At 39.0% G+C, this 23,355-nt stretch overlaps 1 protein-coding gene across 1 annotated transcript in view; it reads right to left on the bottom strand.

Annotated features, from left to right (window-relative positions):
• LOC117385237 (solute carrier family 22 member 23-like) overlaps window positions 1–23,355 on the bottom strand; it is a 111,047-nt gene that overhangs the window by 8,870 nt on the left and 78,822 nt on the right. Inside the window, exons 5-8 of the mRNA XM_033982508.2 lie at window positions 18,849–18,976; window positions 9,204–9,306; window positions 7,432–7,667; window positions 4,611–4,643 (exon numbers count right to left, since the gene is read on the bottom strand). Of these exons, the coding sequence (XP_033838399.1) occupies window positions 4,611–4,643; window positions 7,432–7,667; window positions 9,204–9,306; window positions 18,849–18,976 (500 nt within the window). The remainder of the gene's footprint in view (window positions 1–4,610; window positions 4,644–7,431; window positions 7,668–9,203; window positions 9,307–18,848; window positions 18,977–23,355) is intronic.

The following is a 23,355-nucleotide window of genomic DNA, read 5'->3' as shown; positions in this document are numbered from 1 at the left end:
TTACAAAAAACGAAAGGTCAGCAATACAACTTCTGCTTTACTTTGACCTACGGTGCACTCTCTGCTTCCTCATCAAATACTGACACATTTGCGTGACCGAGTAACGCCATTACTACAGTACTTTCCTTTACCCCGAGTCTCGTCAAAGCTGCACTACGGATCGCTTTGCCTGGAATATCCCACAGCGCAGCATTAAACCAACTCACATTTGTCTGCGTAATCCCTCATTTGACTTTTTCCTTTACTATAACCAAATCTATTTTACATTTATTCAACCGCATTTGTTTGATTTTTGTTTACGTCTGACCTGTAACTTGACCTCGCAAAGCAGAAAAGTTCCGTAGTGTGGCTTTAGCAGTGATCAGTGAGAGTAGACGAGCTCCTCTTCCCACAGCGGGATTAGAGAGAGCGGGGAAAAAAAAACAAAAAACGACTGTGATAAACACTGGAACGAGGCCAGTTGTGAAATTCTCAGCTCAATCTCAAAGCGACTCACCCTGTTTAACACAAAGGAGATAAATAAGTAAAAGCTGAAGCGTAATTACATCTCGAGCTCCGCGAGGCTTCAGGGGTTTAATGAAATACCGCGGGCCGAGTCAAATCCTGCCCGCGAAGCAAACGGGTCCGGAGAGTTAAAGGCGCCGGAGTCGATTTTCACATGAATCTGAGCGAAATCAGACTCTGTGCGGTGAATAATTAGGACGTGACAGGAGCGAAGTTGGAAGAGTGTTTGTCTAATGATGTGACAGCTCCAATCCTGCTCTCGAAACTAAAAAAAAACTAATAAAACATCATCGGTAGAGCCGTTCGATCCACTGACCCACAGGTTGGAGGTGCGATTCCAGCTCCCACAGATACACGCTGTCGTTGTGTACATGAAGTATCCACTGTAAGTACATTTTACACTGGATACTTTTTACTTTACTACATTTGAGAGCAGTGTCTCTACTTTCTGCTCGACTACGTTTTTGAACAGAGCTGAAAAGTAAAAGTATTTAAAAAAAAAAATAAGACTGAGTTTGAGCAAAACAGAAATATACAAATAAAAACAGCTTGGAAAAAAAAAAGATGAATTTGTTTCTGTTGAACAAAATTCTACACAAATCTGTATCAAAATCTCTACTTTTTGAAGTTTTATTGGATCTGAAAATCTGCGGGAAATACTTTTACTCCAAGTCAAACACATTTTCACCGAGGTCCACGTTAGAAAAATGTCTGCTCTTAAAGGGGCGGGTGTAAAATAAATCTATCTACTTTTTTACTTGTTAATTAACTGTTTCTGTATTTATTACTTATTCAGGTTACAAATACTGCATATACATTTGTCTAGATGTGAAAATATGGCTGTTGAGGGCCACATAAAATGATGTGGAGTGCCACATTTTGCCCGCGGGCCTTGAGTTTGACACATGTGCTTTAAGTATATTTTTAAGCAGATACTTTAATACTTTTATTTAAGCACCAAAACTGAGTACTTCTTCCACTCCTACATGCTGTTGTTGTGTCCTTGGGCAAGACACTTAGCCCCCCTCGTCCCCAGTGTCTTCATTTAGAGCTTTGAGCGTCTTGAAGGTGGAAAAGTGCTGTGTAAAAATGTGATAATTTACCAATGCAAACAGTAAGTGAGGAATAACTTTGAACTAGGGATGGAACGATCAAAAATAATACGGTTTATCGTGATAAAAAGGACGTTCACCGTTACATGACCAGAACGTGTAGAACAAATCTATTTCTCCCTGATGATCTCGTCTAGATCACTGTTCTATTCAGTTCAGTTTAATCTTTATTATCCCTATAACGTCAGACGCTGTCGCCGCCGATAAACTCGCAGTTGCAGACTTTCCATTACTGACATGAGGCTCTTTAAGGACTGAGCACATTATAGAACAGTACAGACTTTTATTCTTTTTTTTTTAGCCATAAACATCATCTTAAAAGGAAGTATCAGCATGTACTTCTGCCTTTTTCACACAACTTCCTCTATTTTACACATCCTGTCATAATCCACACATTCCGCTCCATGTTTTGCCTCCTGTTCTGCTCCTTCCCCTCCCTCACCTGCCTGAGTCTGGAGCTGGGCGGAGTCCCTGGCTCCTCCCACGCGCACCTGAATCCCATCAGCGCAATCACCTCCAGCTGCCGTGGATAAGAGGAGCCAGGACCAGACACACAGAGCCAGATCATCTGCGTATCTACATCCTGCTCGGTGTCAGATTGTACGCGTGTCAACATCCTGCTTCCTGGACCGTCCCAGCTCCAGCACTCCCGGCCCTGCTCCCACCCTGCTCCGACCCACCCTGCTCCCACCCTGCTCCAACCCTGCTCCGACCCTGCTCCCACCCTGCTCCCACCCTGCTCTGACCGACCCTGCTCCCACCCTGCTCCGACCCTGCTCCCACCCTGCTCTGACCGACCCTGCTCCCACCCTGCTCCGACCCTGCTCTGACCCTGCTTCCACCCCGCTCCGACCCTGCTCCCACCCTGCTCCCACCCTGCTCCCACCCTGCTCCGACCCTGCTTCCCAGCCCTGGTACTGTCTTGTCACTGCACTCCACATCACTGGACCCTGCGTCGCACCCTGCTCCTCACTCTGGCTCTGATCACCTCGTCTACGTCCCTGCTCTCCACGACCCCGGACCCCGGCTCGCACTCTGCTCCCTGCCCCGGTGCCGCCCGCATCGTCGTCTCCGCTGCGCTCCACGTTCCGCTCCTGGATCCTGGCTCGCACCTCGCCTCCTGCTCACCGCCGGATCAACCCTCGTTACTGTACTATTTGGTCACTTCTGTAAATAAACACTGTAAACATTCCCCGAGTTCTGCATCTTTTGGTCCGATTCGTCTGCCATTACGACACATTCATCCTTATTTTTCCTTTAACACATCAAATAACTGCGCTCTGATTGGTTGCGGAGTTACGGTGATGGAAAGTCCACAACCGCGAGTGTAACGGCGACGACATCATCCGACGCTCTAGGGTTTTAAGAACAGAACATCTGGTTATTTGTGGCTCACAGTGAACAGTAAAAAAAAGAATAATAATTTTAACATTGCACATAAACCAGAATCAGAATCAAAAGACTTTTATTCCCATCGTCAGTGAACACGACTCAAAAACTAGTTAAACAACATAAAAACACTGAATAATAATAATATAAAAAGTAGAAATATAGCTGTTATAATTAAAAATATTAGATGAACAGTGCAAACACGACATATGAAGGTGACTGGTGTTATAATGTAAAAAAACAGAAACACCAGTGTCATAACAGCTGTTTAAACACAAAAACCTGTTCATAATATTAAAAAAATTATAATTATTCATATCCCGAACACGTTTAAAATGTCAGTAGCTTTAATAATTATCGTGATATAATCGTTAATCGCAGTTATTTTGGTGCCACATTTTTATACACAGAGTTTTTCCACCTTCAAGTCCCTCAAAGCGTTTTATATCACGGAAACATTCACACATTCACACACACAGACGCTGGGGGTGAGGGGGGTTAAGTGTCTCGCACAATGACACAACAACAGCGCAGGGTTTGAACTGCCAACCTTCCGATGACTGGGCTAAACGCTCTACCACCTGAGCCACCGTCATCCGTAAAAGTCGAGATCTTCTATTCGTACAATATATCCCCATAAATAATGATAAAAGCTGTTTATTTGGGTTCAAAATGTAAAAAAGCAGCACGAAAATCAAAGTGACACGCCCTGTAGAAACACAAAATAAAAAAAAAACCCTGTATAAACGGACGTAGCGAACCTGCGAGCCGCCGCGATCCAAACAGGAAGTGAGCGTGGGCGCACTTTCAGCTGCAGCGACTCGTCCTTTTGGTCTTAAATGTTCGTTTTAACTCGCTCTGCATGATCCTGGGGTTATTATTATTATCTATTTACCGTCGTTAACGAGCTAATATCGCCCCACGCCGACTTTAAACCTCCTGAGACCCGAGCTCTTGCATAATTTTATTTGCAAAAACTCTTAAGTGCCTGAACACACACATTTTTTCACATCAGTGTAAAAAACAAAATAAGAAACAACAATTTTGCCTCTGGAACATTGTGTCTCATTTGTGCTGTTGACAGGTGCAGGAAGACGTGTGCCTTTAAATAAAAAATAAAAAATAAAATAAAATAAATTAATTAATAAAAATAAATAAATAAATAAAATTAATAAAAAACATAAATAAAATTAATAAATAATAAAATAAATAAAACAATAAATAGATAAATAAAATAAATAAATAAAAAACATAAATAAAATAAAAAAATAAAATTAATAATAAAATACATAAAAATAAATAAATTAATAAAATTAATAAAAAACATAAATAAAATAAATAAATAATAAAATAAATAAAACAATAAATAAAAAACATAAATAAAATAAAAAAATAAAATTAATAATAAAATACATAAAAATAAATAAATAAAAAATATTCTAAACTCTTAGAAATATTCAAAATTGAACATGTTCTTGTTGCTGTTGTTTGCTAAAAATTTGCAAATCCAGGTCTCAGGAGGTTAAACCGATACAAACCGTTAAACTCGAAGCAAAACAAGTAAAACCACACACGAAAACACAAAAATAGTTGTAGTTTTCTTACCGATATTCAAGTGTCCGCTGTATTTCCCGAGCACTGTGTGAAAACAGGACAAGTATTAGTTATACAGCAGCACTCGCGTCTGTGTTTCCAAAATATCTGCAGACCCACACACTCAGCGTTAATGTAAATGATGTTTTTTTCCATGACTAAGCCACGCCGCCGGGTAAAAACTGGGGCACAAAGCAGAACTAGACACGAAAAGTCAATATTAACCATCATGAAACAGACAGGAAATCACAATAGACGTTTAAAAATAGACTCGATTAAACCCGGTGAGTGACTTTTAGTTGTCATTGAGGAAACCGTGACTCATTTACAGTGACTTTTGACACACATTTACTAAAAACAGCTGTCCGTGAGCATGTCGGACCACGCCGTTAGCCGCACGAGATAACGCCACGCGCTGCAATCATTTACAGAGGGGATTTCAGGGGCTGACGCTCAAAAAAACACTTTCTTACAGGTTTGCGTTCGCGTTGTAGACTCGGATTAGGTCGTAATTTGAGACAGGCCTGTGTGTGTAACTCTATGTAACTCTGTGCAACTCTACGGGGCATTTACGGTTTGTTTTTCGAATAAATATCCCAAAAAACAGCGACGTAAATGTTGGACTTTATCGTTAAATGTCGGGATTGCGTCGATAAACCTGCAGGATTTATCTCATGGTGTAAAGTCCACTCCACTGACAGATGTAATGTCTTTAAAGTTGAATATTTGCACTATTTTTTGAGGCGGTTCTGAGCAAAATAATCTCACTTTTGTTTATTTTTACTGACAAAAAAGAGGTTCAACTAGAGACAGTTTTTTTTTTTGAGATATTAACCATAAATTGGGTCAACAAATCTGCAATCTGAATCTGTCTGCAGCTCAGATTTATTTATTTATTTTCACTTTTAAAACAGAATATATATAAAAAAAAACTGATACAGCAGCTTTGTCAGACTGTTATTTCAATTAATACCAATAAAGCGGCTTCAGTGGTGGATTGTAACGAAAGTAAAAGAAGAAAGTACTGTACTTAAGTTCAAATCTGAGGTATCTGTTCTTTATTTAAGTTCATTTTACAGTGGATACTTTTTACTTTTACTTGAGTACATTTGAGAGCAGTATCTGTACTTTCTGCTCCACTACATTTACGGAACAGGACTGAAAAGTAAAAGTACTCAATGGATTAATGAGGTTATGTCCTTTTTGAAAGTGGAGAAGATTAAATATTCCAAGGGTATTATAAACAAATTTTATAAAAAGTGGCAAACATTTATTGACTTTTTTGAAACTGTCTAAGCCACCCCCCTTTTTTGTGTAATTATTTTTTTTATTTATTTATGATGATGATGGTGATTATTATTATTATTTATTATTTATTATGTATTATGTGATGCACTTATTTATTTACAGTCAAGATTTGTGTAATTATTTAATTGATTTATTTTTGTATTATTATTATTATTATTATTATTATTATTATTATTATTATTATTATTATTTATTTATTTTTTATTATGTGATGCTCTTATTTATTTACAGTCAAGATTTGTGTAATTATTTAATTGATTTATTTTTGTATTATTATTATTATTATTATTTGATATTATTTATGTATTTACTTTTAAGTTTTAGTTCTTCTTATATAAAAATTAAAAAGGTGTTTATGCATTTGTTGTTTTAAAGTATAAGTACATGTAATACTTGTTCACACATCAATGAAAATATGAAACAAAACAAAAAACAAACATATTTTCCATTATCGTCTGAGACCTGCAGAAAAGGCTCAGGGTTTATTTTTAGCACATTAAAACAAAAATATACAAATAAAAATCCCATTACTTTTTACTCTTTAAGTACATTTTTGAGTATTTCTTTGCTCTGGTGTCTGTACTTTTACTTGAGTAACAAAATTGAGTACTTCTTCCAGCGCTGATGCTAACCGTGCACTTAATGTCGCCAAAACTTTACCCTCAAAGTTTCTTTTTCTTCCAGGACGAATAATTTGATGAAGCACCTTTTAATTTGAACAAAGTCACACATTTTTGATGAAAATATAAACTCGTGGAAGTCTTTATACGCTTGTGTTTAGCTTAAATATTCAAAAATTCTGCTCAAATCTGCCTCAAAATCTCTACATTTGAAGTGTTATTCGATCTGAAAACCTGCGTGAAATACATTTTTAAACAAACACTTTTATTGTTTTGACTTAAATAACAAAACCGAGCACTTCTTCACCCCTGAACTGGACTCTCTCAGGACAGGGCAGTACTCAAATACTCAAATAGTCACGTTTTTCTTATAAAATCAAGATTGTGCTTTATATAATTGAGGATTTACGATGATATTTGACACAAGTTGCATCATTTACATCGTCTGCGTCCGTTTTAAATCTGCAGCTACGTTTGACAAAGGTAAAAATACCAGAAGAATCACCAGAAGAAGTCACGGATATTTGAATTTTAAAAGAACATGCAAAACTAAAAAAAACGCTATTTGTCCTTCTATGTAAATCAAACCGTTAAGTGATTCAGTTTTATTTGAAAACACGAGCCCGGGTGGAGATCGAGGCCTGTAACGGCGCACGGACTTTGAGTTTGTATTGATTTTTCCATCCGTCTCACTGTTCTATCACCAAGTTCCCAAACAAACTGACGACATTTAGTTAATGCAGCAGATAAAAGGCCGTAACAAACCCACTTAGTCGCGTTATAGAGTCTAAGTGCCCCGTTCTCTTCTGCTAACGTGATCTATCAACCCCAAAGCTCGGACCGACTACGCCGCGACTCTTATTGTGATGTACGACGGCGGCGCACGAGCGGCGTGGAGCACTCACGGTTGAGGAGGCCGAGCTGCAGCAGCGACGCCAGAGCCGTGATGATCATAAACATGAGCAGACCTCCTCTCCGGCCCATCAGACCCACCGCCGGGCACAGGGCCATGCAGGACGCCACCGCGATGCCCGCCATGGTGTAGTAGTCCGCGTAGAAGTTATGGAACATGGTGGTCTCCAGGGCCTCGGGGTCCATCATGCTGCGGGCGAAGCAGTGGTGGATCCCGTACCCCGTTAATCTGCAACAAATACGCAAAGAGATTTAGAGGCGAGACGAGTCGAGTGCGGCGTTTTATTTCTGGGTTAACGAGTTTTCGATGGTTTGCAGTAGTAAAAAGTAAAACAGGTACTTTAATACTTTTACCTCAGTAGATTTTTTCATGTGATACTTTTACTTTTTACTGTTTAAGTACGTTTTTAAACAAGTTCATGTGATACTTTAAAAATGTACTTTAAGAGTAAAAAGTAAAAGTATCACATGAAAAAATCTACTCAAGTAAAAGTATTAATCTACCTGTACTTTAAGAGTAAAAAGTAAAACAGGTACTTTAATACTTTTACTTCAGTCTATTTTTTCATGTGATCCTTTACTTGAGTTTTTTTGTTTTTTTTTTTGCTCCAGTCTCTGTACTTTTACCTAAGTACCTAAATACTCGAGTACTTCTTTGCCCACAGACCTTTTACTTTTTACTCTTTAAGAAACATTTTTAAACAGGTACTTTAATACTTTTACTTAAATACATTTTTCACCTGACACTTGTACTTTTTACTGTTTAAATACATGTTCAAACAAGTACTTTAATATTTTTACTTGAGTAGATTTTTTCAAGTGATACTTTTACTTTTTACTGTTTAAGTACATTTTTAAACAAGTTCATGTGATACTTTAAAAACTTTACTTTAAGAGTAAAAAGTAAAAGTATCACATGAAAAAATCTACTCAAGTAAAAGTATTAAACTACCTGTTTAAAAATGTACTTTAAGAGTAAAAAGTAAAACAGGTACTTTAATACTTTTACTTCAGTCTATTTCTTCATGTGATCCTTTACTTGAGGTTTTTTTTTTTTTTGCTCCAGTCTCTGTACATTTACCTAAGTACCTAAATACTCGAGTACTTCTTTGCCCACAGACCTTTTACTTTTTACTCTTTAAGAAACATTTTTAAAAAGGTACTTTAATACTTTTACTTCAGTCTATTTTTTCATGTGATCCTTTACTAGTATTTATTTATTTTTGCTCCAGTCTCTGTACTTTTACCTAAGTTCCTAAATACTCGAGTACTTCTTTGCCCACAGACCTTTTACTTTTTACTCTTTAAGAAACATTTTTAAACAGGTACTTTAATACTTTTACTTCAGTTTATTTCTTCATGTGATCCTTTTACTTGAGGTTTTTTTTTTTTTTTTTTTTGCTCCAGTCTCTGTACTTTTACCCAAGTACCTAAATACTCGAGTACTTGTGGTCCGCTCTGTGTTCTGGACGTCTAATGTTTCATAAGGACAGGCCTCATGTAATATTGATGGCGAGCAGAGAGCGGCGGACGGCGCTAAGGAGCAGGATTGAGACAGACAGAAATGGACCGATCCCTGCGGAGGTGTAAAAAAAGGAGTGGAGCGCGGCCAGGGAAGGAAAGAGAAATGGTGAGCTTATCGTCCCTGTAAAAAGTCCTCAGGTTAAACACAAAATGGCGTCTGACTGGCACCGCTTGGACGGACTCACAAACAGGACAAAGTAGTGACAAAAGAGGAGAAAACTGCAGAGATTTAAATACGTACGAGTTGACGCAGAGGACGACGATGTTCTTCCACAGGTTCCTCGTCCCCACCATTTTGACTATGCACGTCTTCTTGGGTTTCTTCTGCAGGGCGCGCTGGAGTTCTGCAAGAAAAAGACACATAAACAAACACGTTACACCAAAAAAAGTGATATATGACCACGGTTTGATCACGCAAAGTCGAGAGTTAAAGGGCCAGAGCTCAGTATGAGGGTCAGTTAAAGAAAATATATTATGCGGACGCAATATCTGAACAAAATGATCCAAATTCTTCATAACGCACTGGTCACTCATTCACGCACAGCAGCCGATATTCTCATAAAAATACGACTTTATTCTCTTAATATTACGACTTTATTCTTTTAATATTACGACTTTATTCTCTTAATATTACGACTTTATTCTCTTAATATTACGACTTTATTCTCTTAATATTACGACTTTATTCTCTTAATATTACGACTTTATTCTTCTTATATTACAACTTTATTCTCTTAATATTACGACTTTATTCTTTTAATATTACGACTTTATTCTTTTAATATTACGACTTTATTTTCTTAATATTACAACTTTATTCTCATAATATTACGACTTTATTCTTTTAATATTACGACTTTATTCTCTTAATATTACGACTTTATTCTCTTAATATTACGACTTTATTCTTCTTATATTACGACTTTATTCTCTTAATATTACGACTTTATTCTCTTAATATTACGACTTTATTCTTCTTAATATTACGACTTTATTCTTCTTAATATTACGACTTTATTCTTCTTAATATTACGACTTTATTCTCTTAATATTACGACTTTATTCTCTTAATATTACGACTTTATTCTCTTAATATTACGACTTTATTCTCTTAATATTACGACTTTATTCTCTTAATATTACGACTTTATTCTCTTAATATTACGACTTTATTCTCTTAATATTACGACTTTATTCTCTTAATATTACGACTTTATTCTTCTTAATATTACGACTTTATTCTTCTTAATATTACGACTTTATTCTTCTTAATATTACGACTTTATTCTCTTAATACTATGACTTTATTCTTGTAAATCGACGTCTTTAATGTCGAAATGCTACGACTTTATTCTCGTAGTGCCCGGATCATTTATTTTATTTAACTGACCCTTATGCTCCGTCGTACAATTTTGACCCGTGAGGGACGAACATGTTTCAGAATAAAGCTTTTGTTTCGCTGTAGAACTGGGACAGAGGCAGAGAAACGTTGAGATTGACACAGGAAGTTGCCTCCACATGGTGCTCGTTCAACAGCGTGTCTGATTGGATAACGCTGTTCATCTCTGGCGTTTGTCGACTAAACGTGATCTTTGTTGGAGATAAACAGGAATCGCTCACAGCTGAACTAGTTTTTCTTGATTTTAAACCAAAAATCAAACAGTTTAGCGTCATGATATTATGAACCCCGAGTTTCCTGGTAACAGCTCAGGTTTAGGTTTTATTTATTATTGGACAAAAAACAAAAACAACTGGACGATATACAGGGTGTAATGTGCTTACGTCGCCCTCGAAGACGACCAATCAGAGCGCAGCAAAAGAAAAATAAGGATGGATGTGTAAAATAGAAGAAGTTGTGTGAAAAAAGGCAAAAGTACAGGCTGATACTTCGTTTAACGTGATTTTTATGACTAAAAAAAGAAAAAAAAAAGTCTACGCGAGCTGTAATGATCTATAATGTGCTCAGGCCTTAAAGGGTTAAAGAGGCGACTTTTTGAATGAACACGTAAGACATGAGGCAAAATGGGATGTGCAGACACAACGAAACCACAGAAATATAATCTGGAAGTCGTCCATCGTCAGGTCGTTCAGCTCGGAGACAGAGACAGAGCTCGATAGAAAGAGGTGCCCGTATTAAATGAGGTAAAACACTTTGGAAACAACTGAGTGCAACAGAACAAGTCCTGATTGGCTGTTGGACTGTAGACCATTGTGTCGTGCGTCCTGATTGGCTGTTGGACTGTAGACCATTGTGTTGTGCGTCCTGATTGGCTGTTGGACTGTAGACCATTGTGTCGTGCGTCCTGATTGGCTGTTGGACTGTAGACCATTGTGTTGTGCGTCCTGATTGGCTGTTGGACTGTAGACCATTGTGTCGTGCGTCCTGATTGGCTGTTGGACTGTAGACCATTGTGTCGTGCGTCCTGATTGGCTGTTGGACTGTAGACCATTGTCCATCAGTCTCCTCCGTGCCGTGTCTCCTGTCCAGTACAGAATGTGTTCAGACAAATTTACATAAACGTTGGATCTCAGTGTGACTCTGAAGTGCTGTACGTTTGCAATTTGTTTTCTCCCCGACAAAACCCACAATGTCGATGAAACGTTCTGCACCGACAAAGACGCCTACGAAGGTTTGAACTTTGAGAGTGTTTAAACGAGAGAGAAATGTGAGAAAATGTTAACGCCTGTGTGAGAAAAGTGTATAAAGTGTGTGGTGAGGGGTTTGACAGACAAAAACATGGAGAATAATGTAAAAACTTCGCGGATTGCGGGTTATTTTTAGAGCCTAACTCCCACGATAAACCAGGGACCACTGTTTATCTTATCAACTGCATTTGTAATTCCATTTTAAAACTATCAAGAGACTTTATAAACACACTGCATATCGTCCTGTTCTTTTTGTTCCAATAATAAACCCAAATCTAAACCTAAATCTGATTAAAGTATCTTATAAAACGCTTTTGTAGTACATTTTTTAATCTGTAAACACACTTCCTGAACGCTCTGTACAGTGACTCACATCTGCACAATCAGTCCATCAACTTTATGAACCGGGACACGAAAAAACAGCCCAGTTGACAGATTAGAACTTTGTCTTTCGCCGTGGATCACACCTGAGCGACCGCGGGGATCACACGCACATTTCACCGGACCGAGGGACGACGCGGACGACAAACGAGACGCGACGTTACGCTCATTTTTCCTCACGTGACTGATGATTTTGCTCAGCGGGTGTGACGCTTTTCTGAGGGAAAACCGAAACGCACCTCTGAGCTCGTAAAAAAAACACACACAACAACACCGCATCCAATGTTGACGCGTTGCCGTGGAAACACACCTAGCCCCGCCTCCGTGTCTTTCGTTCTCTCTCGGTGTCTGTTCTGCGCGGTCGTGTCGATTCAAGCGCGACATTCCTCCGCGCGATGCCTCAAGGTGATCTCTGCTCGTATCGCCTTCGCTCCGCCGCTGAACCTTTGGCTCGTTGACAAAAAGGCTCCCCTCTGTCCCGCGTAAATCACTCCGCCGCCGCAGATACACAGCCCGGTTTCATTAAGAGCTGACGCCTTTGAGCTGATGTCATCCGCTTTCTAACAGGAGGCACTGATCTGTCTGAAGATGAACTTTAATCTGAGTTTTGTTTTAAGGCGAGGGGAGTTTATTTGTACAGCACAGTTCATACACGAGGTAATTCAAAGTGTTTTACAGAAAAAAAGACCCGGTTTAGTCCTGGTTTAGTGCCAGTTTAGTCCCAGTTTAGTCCCAGTTTAGTCCTGGTTTAATCCTGGTTTAGCCCAGATTCAGTCCCAGTTTCGTTCTGGTTTAGTCCTGGTTTAGTCCCAGTTAATCCTGGTTTATTTACTCCCATTTAGCCCTGATTTAGCCCTGGTTCAGTCCCTGGTTTAGTCCTTGTTTAGTCCTGGTTTAGTCCCGTATTCAGTCCTGGTTTAGTCCCAGTTTAGTTCCAGTTTAGTTCCTGTTTAGTCCACTGTTTAGTCCCGGTGTAATCCTGGTTTAGCCCAGATTCAGTCCCGGTTTAGCCCTGGTTTAGTCCCGGTTTAGTCCTGGTTTAGTCCTGATTTAGTCCTGGTTTAGTCCCAGTTTAGTCCCAGTTTAGCCCTGGTTTTGTCCCAATTTAGTCCTGATTTAGTCCTGCTTTAGTCCTGTGTTTAATCCCAGTTTAATCCCAGTTTAGTCCTCAGAGCTGGTTTTATGCAGTTAAACACGTCTCTCTCTTTTCTTCTGTCTGTTGTTTTCTTCTGTCTGTTCTTTTCTCCTGTCTGTTGTTTTCTTCTGTCTGTTGTTTTCTTCTGTCTGTTCTTTTCTCCTGTCTGTTGTTTTCTCCTGTCTGTTGTTTTCTTCTGTCTGTTGTTTTCTTCTGTCTGTTGTTTTCTTCTGTCTGTTGTTTTCTTCTGTCTGTTGTTTTCTCCTGTCTGTTGTTTTCTTCTGTCTGTTGTTTTCTTCTGTCTGTTGTTTTCTTCTGTCTGTTGTTTTCTTCTGTCTGTTGTTTTCTCCTGTCTGTTTTCTTCTGTCTGTTGTTTTCTCCTGTCTGTTGTTTTGATGTTTTTCCTCAGTCCAGCTCCGTTTCTCCTCCTGATCCGGTCCTTCTTTTTCCTTTTTCCTGCTCTGGATTTGAACACATTTGTGCCTTAATCCCAGTTTGGGCCTGTTTTCTGATTGAAGATCCTCCTTAGTAGAAGAGATTTGAGTTTATATTAAACAATCCTTTTTTTTCCTAAGTTGTTTACTGCACATGGACTCTCTTTAGCCTCGTTTCCACTGGTTCGTTTGGAGCGGGTCGGTTTGGTTCTAGATCGAGGGGCGGGGCTCTGCTCCACGAGACTCCGACGTCGCCCAAACATTACAAAAGCTTTCTTAATAAACAGAATCAAAAATCAAAATAATACTTGAATTATACTCATAATTCTACAGCTGATTTCGGCAATTCACAAAAAGACGTTTAGCTTGTGGCGCTGTGAGACGTGGCTAAAGCTAAAGCTAAAGCTAGCGTAAAAACAAAACTACTTCTGTTTTATCATCAGCTTTTTCTGCATTTACTTCACTTTTGAGTTTCTGCGTCACATTTTTAGCGTAAAGCAATAGTTTTGGCTCATGTTGGATTCATTAAACACCGGAAATACCACATTTTCGATCTTTAAACGGGACGAATGGGATCGATAAACGGGAAGCAGCTGTTGCGTTCCTGTTTTGTTTCGCGACACATCGGCTCAACGTATAAACTTTTCCATAATTCTAAACGCAGCGTCAGTAAAGTCGGCGTTTAGTGAGATGATTATTTTACGTTTATATCTGCGTTTGGTCGTCTCGAGTGCGCGTTCTCTCGTGTCCGATCCGTTTGTTCCTCTTTGTGTTGCATTTCCGCCCAGTTTTCCTGCATAATTAATGATCAAATTGTTAAGTTAAATCCATTTTGAGCTGGTGAGTCAAACACAGCATCAACGTAACTTTTGTCCATAGCAACATCAGCAAGTTTTGGAAAGAAAAAGCCAATTTTACAATGAGTGGGCTCCTGGTAAATCTCCAAAATGGCAGAGTTCATCGAGTTATTTTAAAACAAGGCCAAAAAAAAATGTACGTATAAACATTTGGAGCGGGTGATGAGATTTTCCAATATAAGGAAGTAGTATTTTGGCTTTAAACAGTGAAGACCTTTCTAAGAGTTACTACTGCGAACAGTTTTTATTATACTGCGGGAGACGGGGTTTACAGTCAACAGTGTGATTGTTGTGTCCTTGAGCAAACACTTTTCCCGTTTTGTGTAGAAGCTTATAAAGATCTAAATAGTGTAAATACCGATTTATAAAGCACTTTAACCTCCTGAGACCCGAGCTCTTGCGTCGCTTTATTAATTTCTCTTTGTTATTTGGCCTGACTGGACCTGATGAGTCTAAATACAAAGAATTATCTTTTTACATTATGTAGTTTCTGAGAAAAATTATGTAAATCAAATGTCCTCATATGTGACATTTTACTCATTTTGATAAAACATTTGAATAATGATTCGCAAAAACTATTTATTAAGACCCTGAACACAACAACATTTGTCCTGAATCTAAAAACAAAGTGAGAAACAACAATTGTGTCTCTTGGAACAAAGTGTCTCATGTGAAGAGACAGGAGCAGGAAGAAAAACAAAAAAAATTAAAATAAAATATTCTAAACATTCTAAACTGTTAAAAATGAATATATATAATATATTTGCATTGTTGCTGTTCTTGTTGCTGTTATTCTTCTTCTAAAAATTTGCACTGTGGCCTAGACAACCCAAAATGTGTTGTCCACATATGAGGACGCCAGGACTCAGGAGGTTAAAAACAACACGGTCGACCAAAGTGCTGCACACAGGTTAAAACACACACACAAAAAAAACATGAGACGCAAAAGCATTAAAAACAGAACATGATAAATGTCGACTCTTTACACCGAGTTAAAAGCCGCGCTACACTGAAGTCTATTTGAGTAAACTTCCACATGGGATGCTAAGATCTGATAAATATCTTTTGTCAATACTACTAGCTGGAGCGAAGAAGGACATAACCCGCAAATGGTTGTGTAAGGACACACTTACACAGCGTTAAATGTTCATACTTTGTCTTCTATTTTGTTTTCTGTGTGTAATACCCTCAGTGTCCAGTAGGGTCATCGTGGTCCGTGTGCGTATATTCGTCTTTGTGTCTTATATTTGTGAAAAATACAGTCTAAATCTTCAGGAAAGGTTCATTTCTGTCCTGTGAATGTGCCTTTTTTTTCCCAGAATCGATACCTGCTCCAACGAATATCAAGAATTAGCATCTGACTTCTCCATTTCTGACCACCCACCCCCGCAGAGCAGCCTAATCTTATCCAACCACAACAGTCTTTTCTTTGTTTCCTGGTTGAGTTCCTCGTTCCAGTGACAGGTGTGATCTAACCGTCCATTAGCCTGAGTCGGGTGTCCATCTGCCGCGGCTGCTCCTCTGTACCTCTCAGACCCACCCACGGGGGCCATAACGTCATTAATTAGGCCCCTAAAGTGTCGTAACGTGATGCTCGGCACCCACTCCGACGTCTAGAGTGGCCCGTTACCATAGAAACCAGACAGAATATGGCTGTAACCTTGCAGAAGCACCGTTTTTTTTTCAGGACGAGGCGGCTGGGGGACGCTTTCATATGAAGAGAACAGTGTAAATATGTGTACGCTTTAACAAAACTGTAAACAAGAACAAGAGAAATTCTGGATTAAGGGCAGAAGTGAAGTGGGACGTGGATGGTTTTCAGTTTAGGGACTGGGATTAACTACAGAATCTTACAAAATATAAATAAACAAAGAGTTCTGGGTAAATAATAACCACTCAGGTGCAGATATTATATTTTCCATTATTTATTTATTTAATAGGACACAGATATTTAATAGAAGGTTATGATAGACACTTTTTTATTTTTGATTAAGGCAGAATCCAGATTTTTAGATTTTATTTGACAAATATTTACAGAAAGCAGATAAATTACAGATAAATTATATACTTTACCACTATACTTTTTATGAAGCTAAATTACAATTTTAGGGCTACAAAATATTATAATTTTATTTTATTTTATTTATTATTATTATTATTTTATTTTAATTTATTTTTATTTTTTTTTATTATTTCATTATTTTAGCTTTTTATTAGAAAAATATTTACAGAAATGTTGACCCCACAATGCTTTTTTTTAATTTTTATTTTAGCTACAGATATATTACATACTTTACCACTATATTGATAATGAAGCTAAATTCAAATTTTAGGGCTAGATAATTATTTATTTATAAAATTATTATTATCATCATCATCATCATCATCATCATCATCATCATCATTATTATTATTATTATTATTATTATTATTATATATTTTTATTATTATTTTTATGTTTATTATTATTTTATCTTTTTTTTTTGTATTATTATTATTTCATTATTTTAGCTTTTTATTAGAAATATTACATACTTTACCACTCTATTGTGTTGTTGTTATTTTCCTCACTTTTGTATTAGAAAAAGCAAATTAAGTGACATTTCTACCCTGCAAATCCATAATGGTCCTTATAAAAACATACTCTTTGATGTGATTTACTGCGTTTCAGGCGACGTCTCCACATTCTGCAGATCAATAATCAGAAATACAGACGGGGAGAAGGAGGCAGCTAAAATTATTATGGTTCAACTGCATATTTTTGGTATAAAGCAGTGAGTTCTTGGGTCTAGACACTGATAGAAACGATCAGAAAATTGGAAAAATCTGAAAAAGTGGTTCTTTTCCCCATTTTAAAGCCTTGTGTTTGCGATGTGTCTATAATCTGTGACACTCGTGGATCATTATGTTAGAGTCTGGACATTTAAAATCACAATATTCATCTAAAACGACTTAATAAAACAAACAAATCCGCCGACTTCCGCTGACATCGCCCAACGAATAGCTGCACATCACGCGAGCAAACAACAGATTTTTTTCTTAATTTGTACCAAACTGACAAGGCGACGCTGCCAAATCCTACGTGCATCACACAAAAATAAATTAATAAACTGAAGAACAAAGTAAGTAAGACTCATCTGCGAAATGGCGTCTTGAAAATAAGCGATTAAAGATTGATCAAACCTGCACGAATCACTCAAAAAAACAACTCGGAGAAGGTAAACGACGAGGGGAAACAACAATAACTGCAGACACGTCGGATGAGGATGATATTTACAGACGATTCACGATGTTGTGGCTCCAGCTCAGACTCTGATGATGTAAAGTTGATGTTTTTGCTCGGGATTTATTACAAAAAAAGCCCGTCTCCAAAAGCTGCAGGTGGATTAAAATGACGCTTTACAGGTGCGACGGAGGAGGACACGATGGACTAGAGCGGGGGCGTCAAACTCATGTTCACCGAGGGAAAAATCAGCAAAATGGCCGCCATCAAGGGCCAGATGTGACTGTGCGGCAGGAGAAATGTCACTAAATGTAACCGAATGCCATTTTTAACTTGTTAAATAACGGTTTCTGTGATAAACTGACATTTTTAAAAGCGTGAATCTGGTCTGTACCTTCAGCTCTGCTTCAAATTCGTCCTTTTACAGACTTTTAATTATTGGACAGTTTATTGTTTTTCTTGCAGACTCACTTTTTCATACTTAGCTTCGTGTTTGGTGTCAAAATGTCGACGTAGATTGTACCGACCGCGCCTCATAACACAAAAAACATACAGATTTTTCTCCTCAAAGCACAAACTTGTATTCACCTTCACCTTTCTTCCTTCCACGCCGACAATTTTCCTCTTCCTGAACATTTTGTGATGATTATTTGCAAATATTTCTCAGTTCCACTTGCTGGGAAAGTCTCATTAGTTTATTGTCTCATTGTTTATTTAATTGAAAGGCACGACTGTCATTTTAAAATATCTTCTCGCGGGCCACATGAAATGACGTTGCGGGCCGCATTTGGTCCCCGGGCCTTGAGTTTGACACATGTATGAACACTTTGCTGCACTAAGAACATTAATGTACAGTTTTATTTGCAGCTGAATAGTCAGAAAATGAAATAATAAAGTCACAAACATAAGATTCAGTGCAATTATCTGTATTTTTTCAGTTTGTCACTTTCTCTGTCTGTTTTTAAAAATGAACCATGAGTCTGAAATAAAGATAAAATTGAATAATATGGTTAAACATTCTGAAAAAGTTGCTAATTCTGCTTTAAAGATGACGGGTCTACAGACAGGGGGCGCTCTGCTCTGGGACACTTCTCCATTTTCTTGTTTTCTGTCGATTTATTTCCTCGTCTGTTTCCGTTTCATTGTTGATTTTTTTATATTTTCTGTTGGTTACAAAAATAAACTGAACTGAATTAAACGTTCTTCGTACCTGTGAGAATATTGTCCACGTCCAGCTCCATGTTGACGCGGTTCTTCTTGGCGATATGTCCCATGATCCACTTGGAGCGGCCGTACTGCTGCGTCGCCAGGAGCCAGCGCAGCGACTCGGGGAAGATCCTGGAAAAGGCAGGGCACAGGTTTGAATCGGCGGGGGGGGGCGGAGCTTGTGTTTGGAAAGCGTCGGCACCTCTGAGATCAGGAAGTAAAACAAATACGTACAGAAACGCTCGGTCGGCCTCGTTAATCCAGTTCTTAAAGGACACGCAACTACGCATTTTCAACACGCGACTTTTAAAACGGACGGCGACAACGGGGTAGTAAGTTTACGACGCATCGCCATGGCAACGGACAACTCGAAAACGCAATAATCCAGCTTTTAAACGGTCCTAACGTCACTATATCCACTTATTCTTCATTATACAAAAGCTCAAAACGATATTTTTCTGCGTCAATATTTATCGTGTGTGTATAATTTCTTTGCGCTACCGGGAATTTTTTTGTTATTTCTCAACGTTTCGACAAGATTTAAGCCGTGAAAAGTTGAAATAATAACGCGTACGACTCGTTACAGACGCAAACTAATGATTTAAGTGTTTTATTCTGCTGTTTATTTACTGCAGATCATGATTTTTTTTTTGTTTTTGTGGTTTAAATCTGCTCTTCAATATTATCGTTTATCGTGTATATTACTTATACCGATATATCAAATTTTAAAATATTATCGTGACAGAGCTACACATGAATAGATAAACTTATGTAATAATGTGCGTTACTGTGGCTCATAATTGTAGGACTGTCACAATAACATCTTGAAGTACGACGAATCGCTACAGAGAAATATCGCGATAATATTGAAACGAGGATAAATACAGCAGGAAATCATTTTAAATATAGAATCATCGAAAGACATTCTGATTTGCAAAAATAAATGGAAGAATAAACCTTTATAATTAGTCCTAGAAGTTACTGGATCAATCGTCTGCAGCTCAAATCTGATCACGTAAAAAAAGAAAATGTCACACGATGTATGTTGTTCCAGCTTTCACCTATTTAACGATAAATCGATGTAGTGAATATCGTGACGGGTCGACATTCTGTAATTGTTTTGTGTCACTGTTGGTTTAAACTTAGAGAGAGTTAGACTGCGTCATATCGAACTACACCAGGGCTAAAGCAGGACTAAAGCAGGACTAAACCAGGGCTAAACCTGGACTAAACCAGGACTAAACCAGGGCTAAACCGGGACTAAACCAGGACTAAACCAGGACTAAACCAGGGCTAAACCAGGACTAAAGATGGACTAAACCAGGACTAAACCAGGACTAAACCAGGACTAAACCAGGACTAAACCAGGGCTAAAGCAGGACTAAGCCAGGGCTAAGCCAGGGCTAAACCTGGACTAAACCTGGACTGAACCTGGACTAAACCAGGACTAAACCAGGACTAAACCAGGGCTAAACCAGGACTAAAGATGGACTAAACCAGGACTAAACCAGGGCTAAACCTGGACTAAACCAGGACTAAACCAGGGCTAAACCGGGACTAAACCAGGACTAAACCAGGACTAAACCAGGGCTAAACCAGGACTAAAGATGGACTAAACCAGGACTAAACCAGGACTAAACCAGGACTAAACCAGGACTAAACCAGGACTAAACCAGGGCTAAAGCAGGACTAAGCCAGGGCTAAGCCAGGGCTAAACCTGGACTAAACCTGGACTGAACCTGGACTAAACCAGGACTAAACCAGGACTAAACCAGGGCTAAACCAGGACTAAAGATGGACTAAACCAGGACTAAACCAGGACTAAACCAGGACTAAACCAGGGCTAAACCAGGACTAAACCAGGACTAAACCGGGACTAAACCGGGACTAAACCGGGGCTAAACCGGGACTAAACCGGGACTAAACCGGGACTAAACCGGGACTAAACCGGGACTAAACCAGGACTAAACCAGGACTAAGCCAGGGCTAAGCCAGGGCTAAAGATGGACTAAACCAGGACTAAACCAGGACTAAACCAGGATTAAACCAGGACTAAACCAGGACTAAACCGGGACTACACCAGGACTAAACCGGGACTAAACCTGGACTAAACCAGGACTAAACCTGGACTAAACCAGGACTAAACCGGGACTAAACCAGAACTAAACCGGGACTAAACCGGGACTAAACCAGGGCTAAACCAGGACTAAACCAGGACTAAACCAGGACTAAACCAGGACTAAACCGGGACTAAACCGGGACTAAACCGGGACTAAACCGGGACTAAACCAGGACTAAACTAGGACTAAACCAGGACTAAACCGGGACTAAACCGGGACTAAACCAGGACTAAACCGGGACTAAACCTGGACTAAACCAGGACTAAACCTGGACTAAACCAGGACTAAACCGGGACTAAACCTGGACTAAACCAGGACTAAACCGGGACTAAACCAGAACTAAACCGGGACTAAACCAGGACTAAACCAGGACTAAGCCAGGACTAAACCAGGACTAAACCAGGACTATACCAGGACTACACTGGGACTAAACCGGGAGAATCAGCATTTTTCTTTTCTGCAGCTAAATCTTAAAGACAAAGACAAACCTGTTCTGTTTATCTGTGCATGTGACTGAAAGGGGTTTATTCTGCACTTTTCTCCTTTAATGTTAATTTCATGATGATTATTTACGTATCGATTTCTTGCTTTATGATTTTAAAGTCTGTCTCATTCCGTAAACCACTTTAAATTACTTTGTGCCATGATGAACTTCTCCTTCCACGTCCATCATCACATCTAACTCGTGCACGTAACATTTTCACCTCAAAATATCTGGTTCCGTTCCAACAAAAACACGTCTCTTCGCTAGTGTCCTTATCGCCTTACAGCGCCGTGCCCTTAAGATGTTTCCACAAATCAGCGAGCTCGGACGACACGCGGCGCTTTCCCAGCCCCGTCAGCTGTATATGTGTAAACACCGGAGTCAGCAAAGGCCAGACTGTGCCTACACGCCGCTAGGCCTACGTAGGACAACACAAGACCAACACTTCCCTGAAAAAACGGGCAGTTCTTGTATTACTCATGTATGTTTTGTGCTCGTTGTGTAATCTGCTGTGTGCTTAGTCATGTGTTTGTCAGTCTTGTTTCAGTTTCGCTAAATGAGCCGCAGGGGAAAAAGCTGCATATTTGTCACATTAACGCAGAGATTTGTGAATTTTCCAGCGTAGGCCGCGTCACAATCAACACTTTATCGACTTAACATTCACGAAATGGAAGCTGGAACTGTGTTTTTTAGACGTTTTTTTAGAGATTTTCTTTGCAAAACTGGGATTTTTGTTTGTTACGCTGCAGCATAGTTGAGTGTTTTTTGGTTAAAACACAAAGAAATGAAACCAAGACTAAACCGGGACTAAAGATGGACTACACCAGGACTAAACCAGGACTAAACCAGAACTAAACCAAGACTAAACCAAGACTAAACCGGGACTAAAGATGGACTACACCAGGACTAAAACAGGGCTAAACCGGGACTAAACCAGGAGTAAACCAAGACTAAACCGGGACTAAAGATGGATTACACCGGGACTAAACCGGGACTAAACTGGGACTAAACCAGGACTAAACCAAGACTAAACCGGGACTAAACCGGGACTAAACCAGAACTAAACCAGGACTAAACCAGGGCTAAACCAGGACTAAACCGGGACTAAACCGGGACTAAACCAGGACTAAACCAAGACTAAACCGGGACTAAACCGGGACTAAACCAGGACTAAACCAGGGAGAAACTGGGTTTAAACTGGGACTAAAGCAGGACTGAACCAGGGCTAAAAAGCTGCATATTTGTCACATTAACGCAGAGATTTGTGAATTTTGTTGTCACAATCAACACTTTATCGACTCAACGTTCACAAAATGGAAGCTGGAACTGTATTTTTTAGACCTTTTTTTAGAGATTTTCTTTGCAAAACTGGGATTTTTGTTTGTTACGCTGCAGCATAGTTGAGTGTTTTTTGGTTAAAACACAAAGAAATGAAACGGGACTTAATTCTAAAACTATAATTTCTAACTCTGTGCACAGTTGCGTTGAATTTTGTAGGAAAGAAAAACATTCAGAAGGTCATTTAAAGCGACGACAACGCAAACACTTTAAGCCACGGAATACAAAATTTGACGCAAAATTATGGCGCGATTGCTTTAAATTCCTGCGTGTCTGCTAAAAGTTTGGCAAATGGTTTATTTCTCATATTTATCTCTGCGTCCCGTGGTTGTTTAAGGGTAACTTGAGCAGGGGCTGGACTGTTGCTGAATGTGGTTTTCATCAGGCTGTAAAGTGATGAGGTCATGGTCCCATATGAGGCGCATCATTAGGAGAGATCGACCGCTTCGAAATGTAGGTCAGATTTGGATCATTTCCGCCAAAATAAAGGATTTAAAACGACTACAGCCTCAGTTATTCTCTATAAATTGCACAGCTTTACATAGGAACAGTATAAAGCGGGAAAAAAG

Source organism: Periophthalmus magnuspinnatus, chromosome 17, assembly GCF_009829125.3.
Source record: "Periophthalmus magnuspinnatus isolate fPerMag1 chromosome 17, fPerMag1.2.pri, whole genome shotgun sequence".
NCBI lineage: Eukaryota > Metazoa > Chordata > Actinopteri > Gobiiformes > Gobiidae > Periophthalmus > Periophthalmus magnuspinnatus.
Note: the sequence above shows the minus strand (reverse complement) of the source record. Positions and strands in the feature narration are given on the sequence as shown.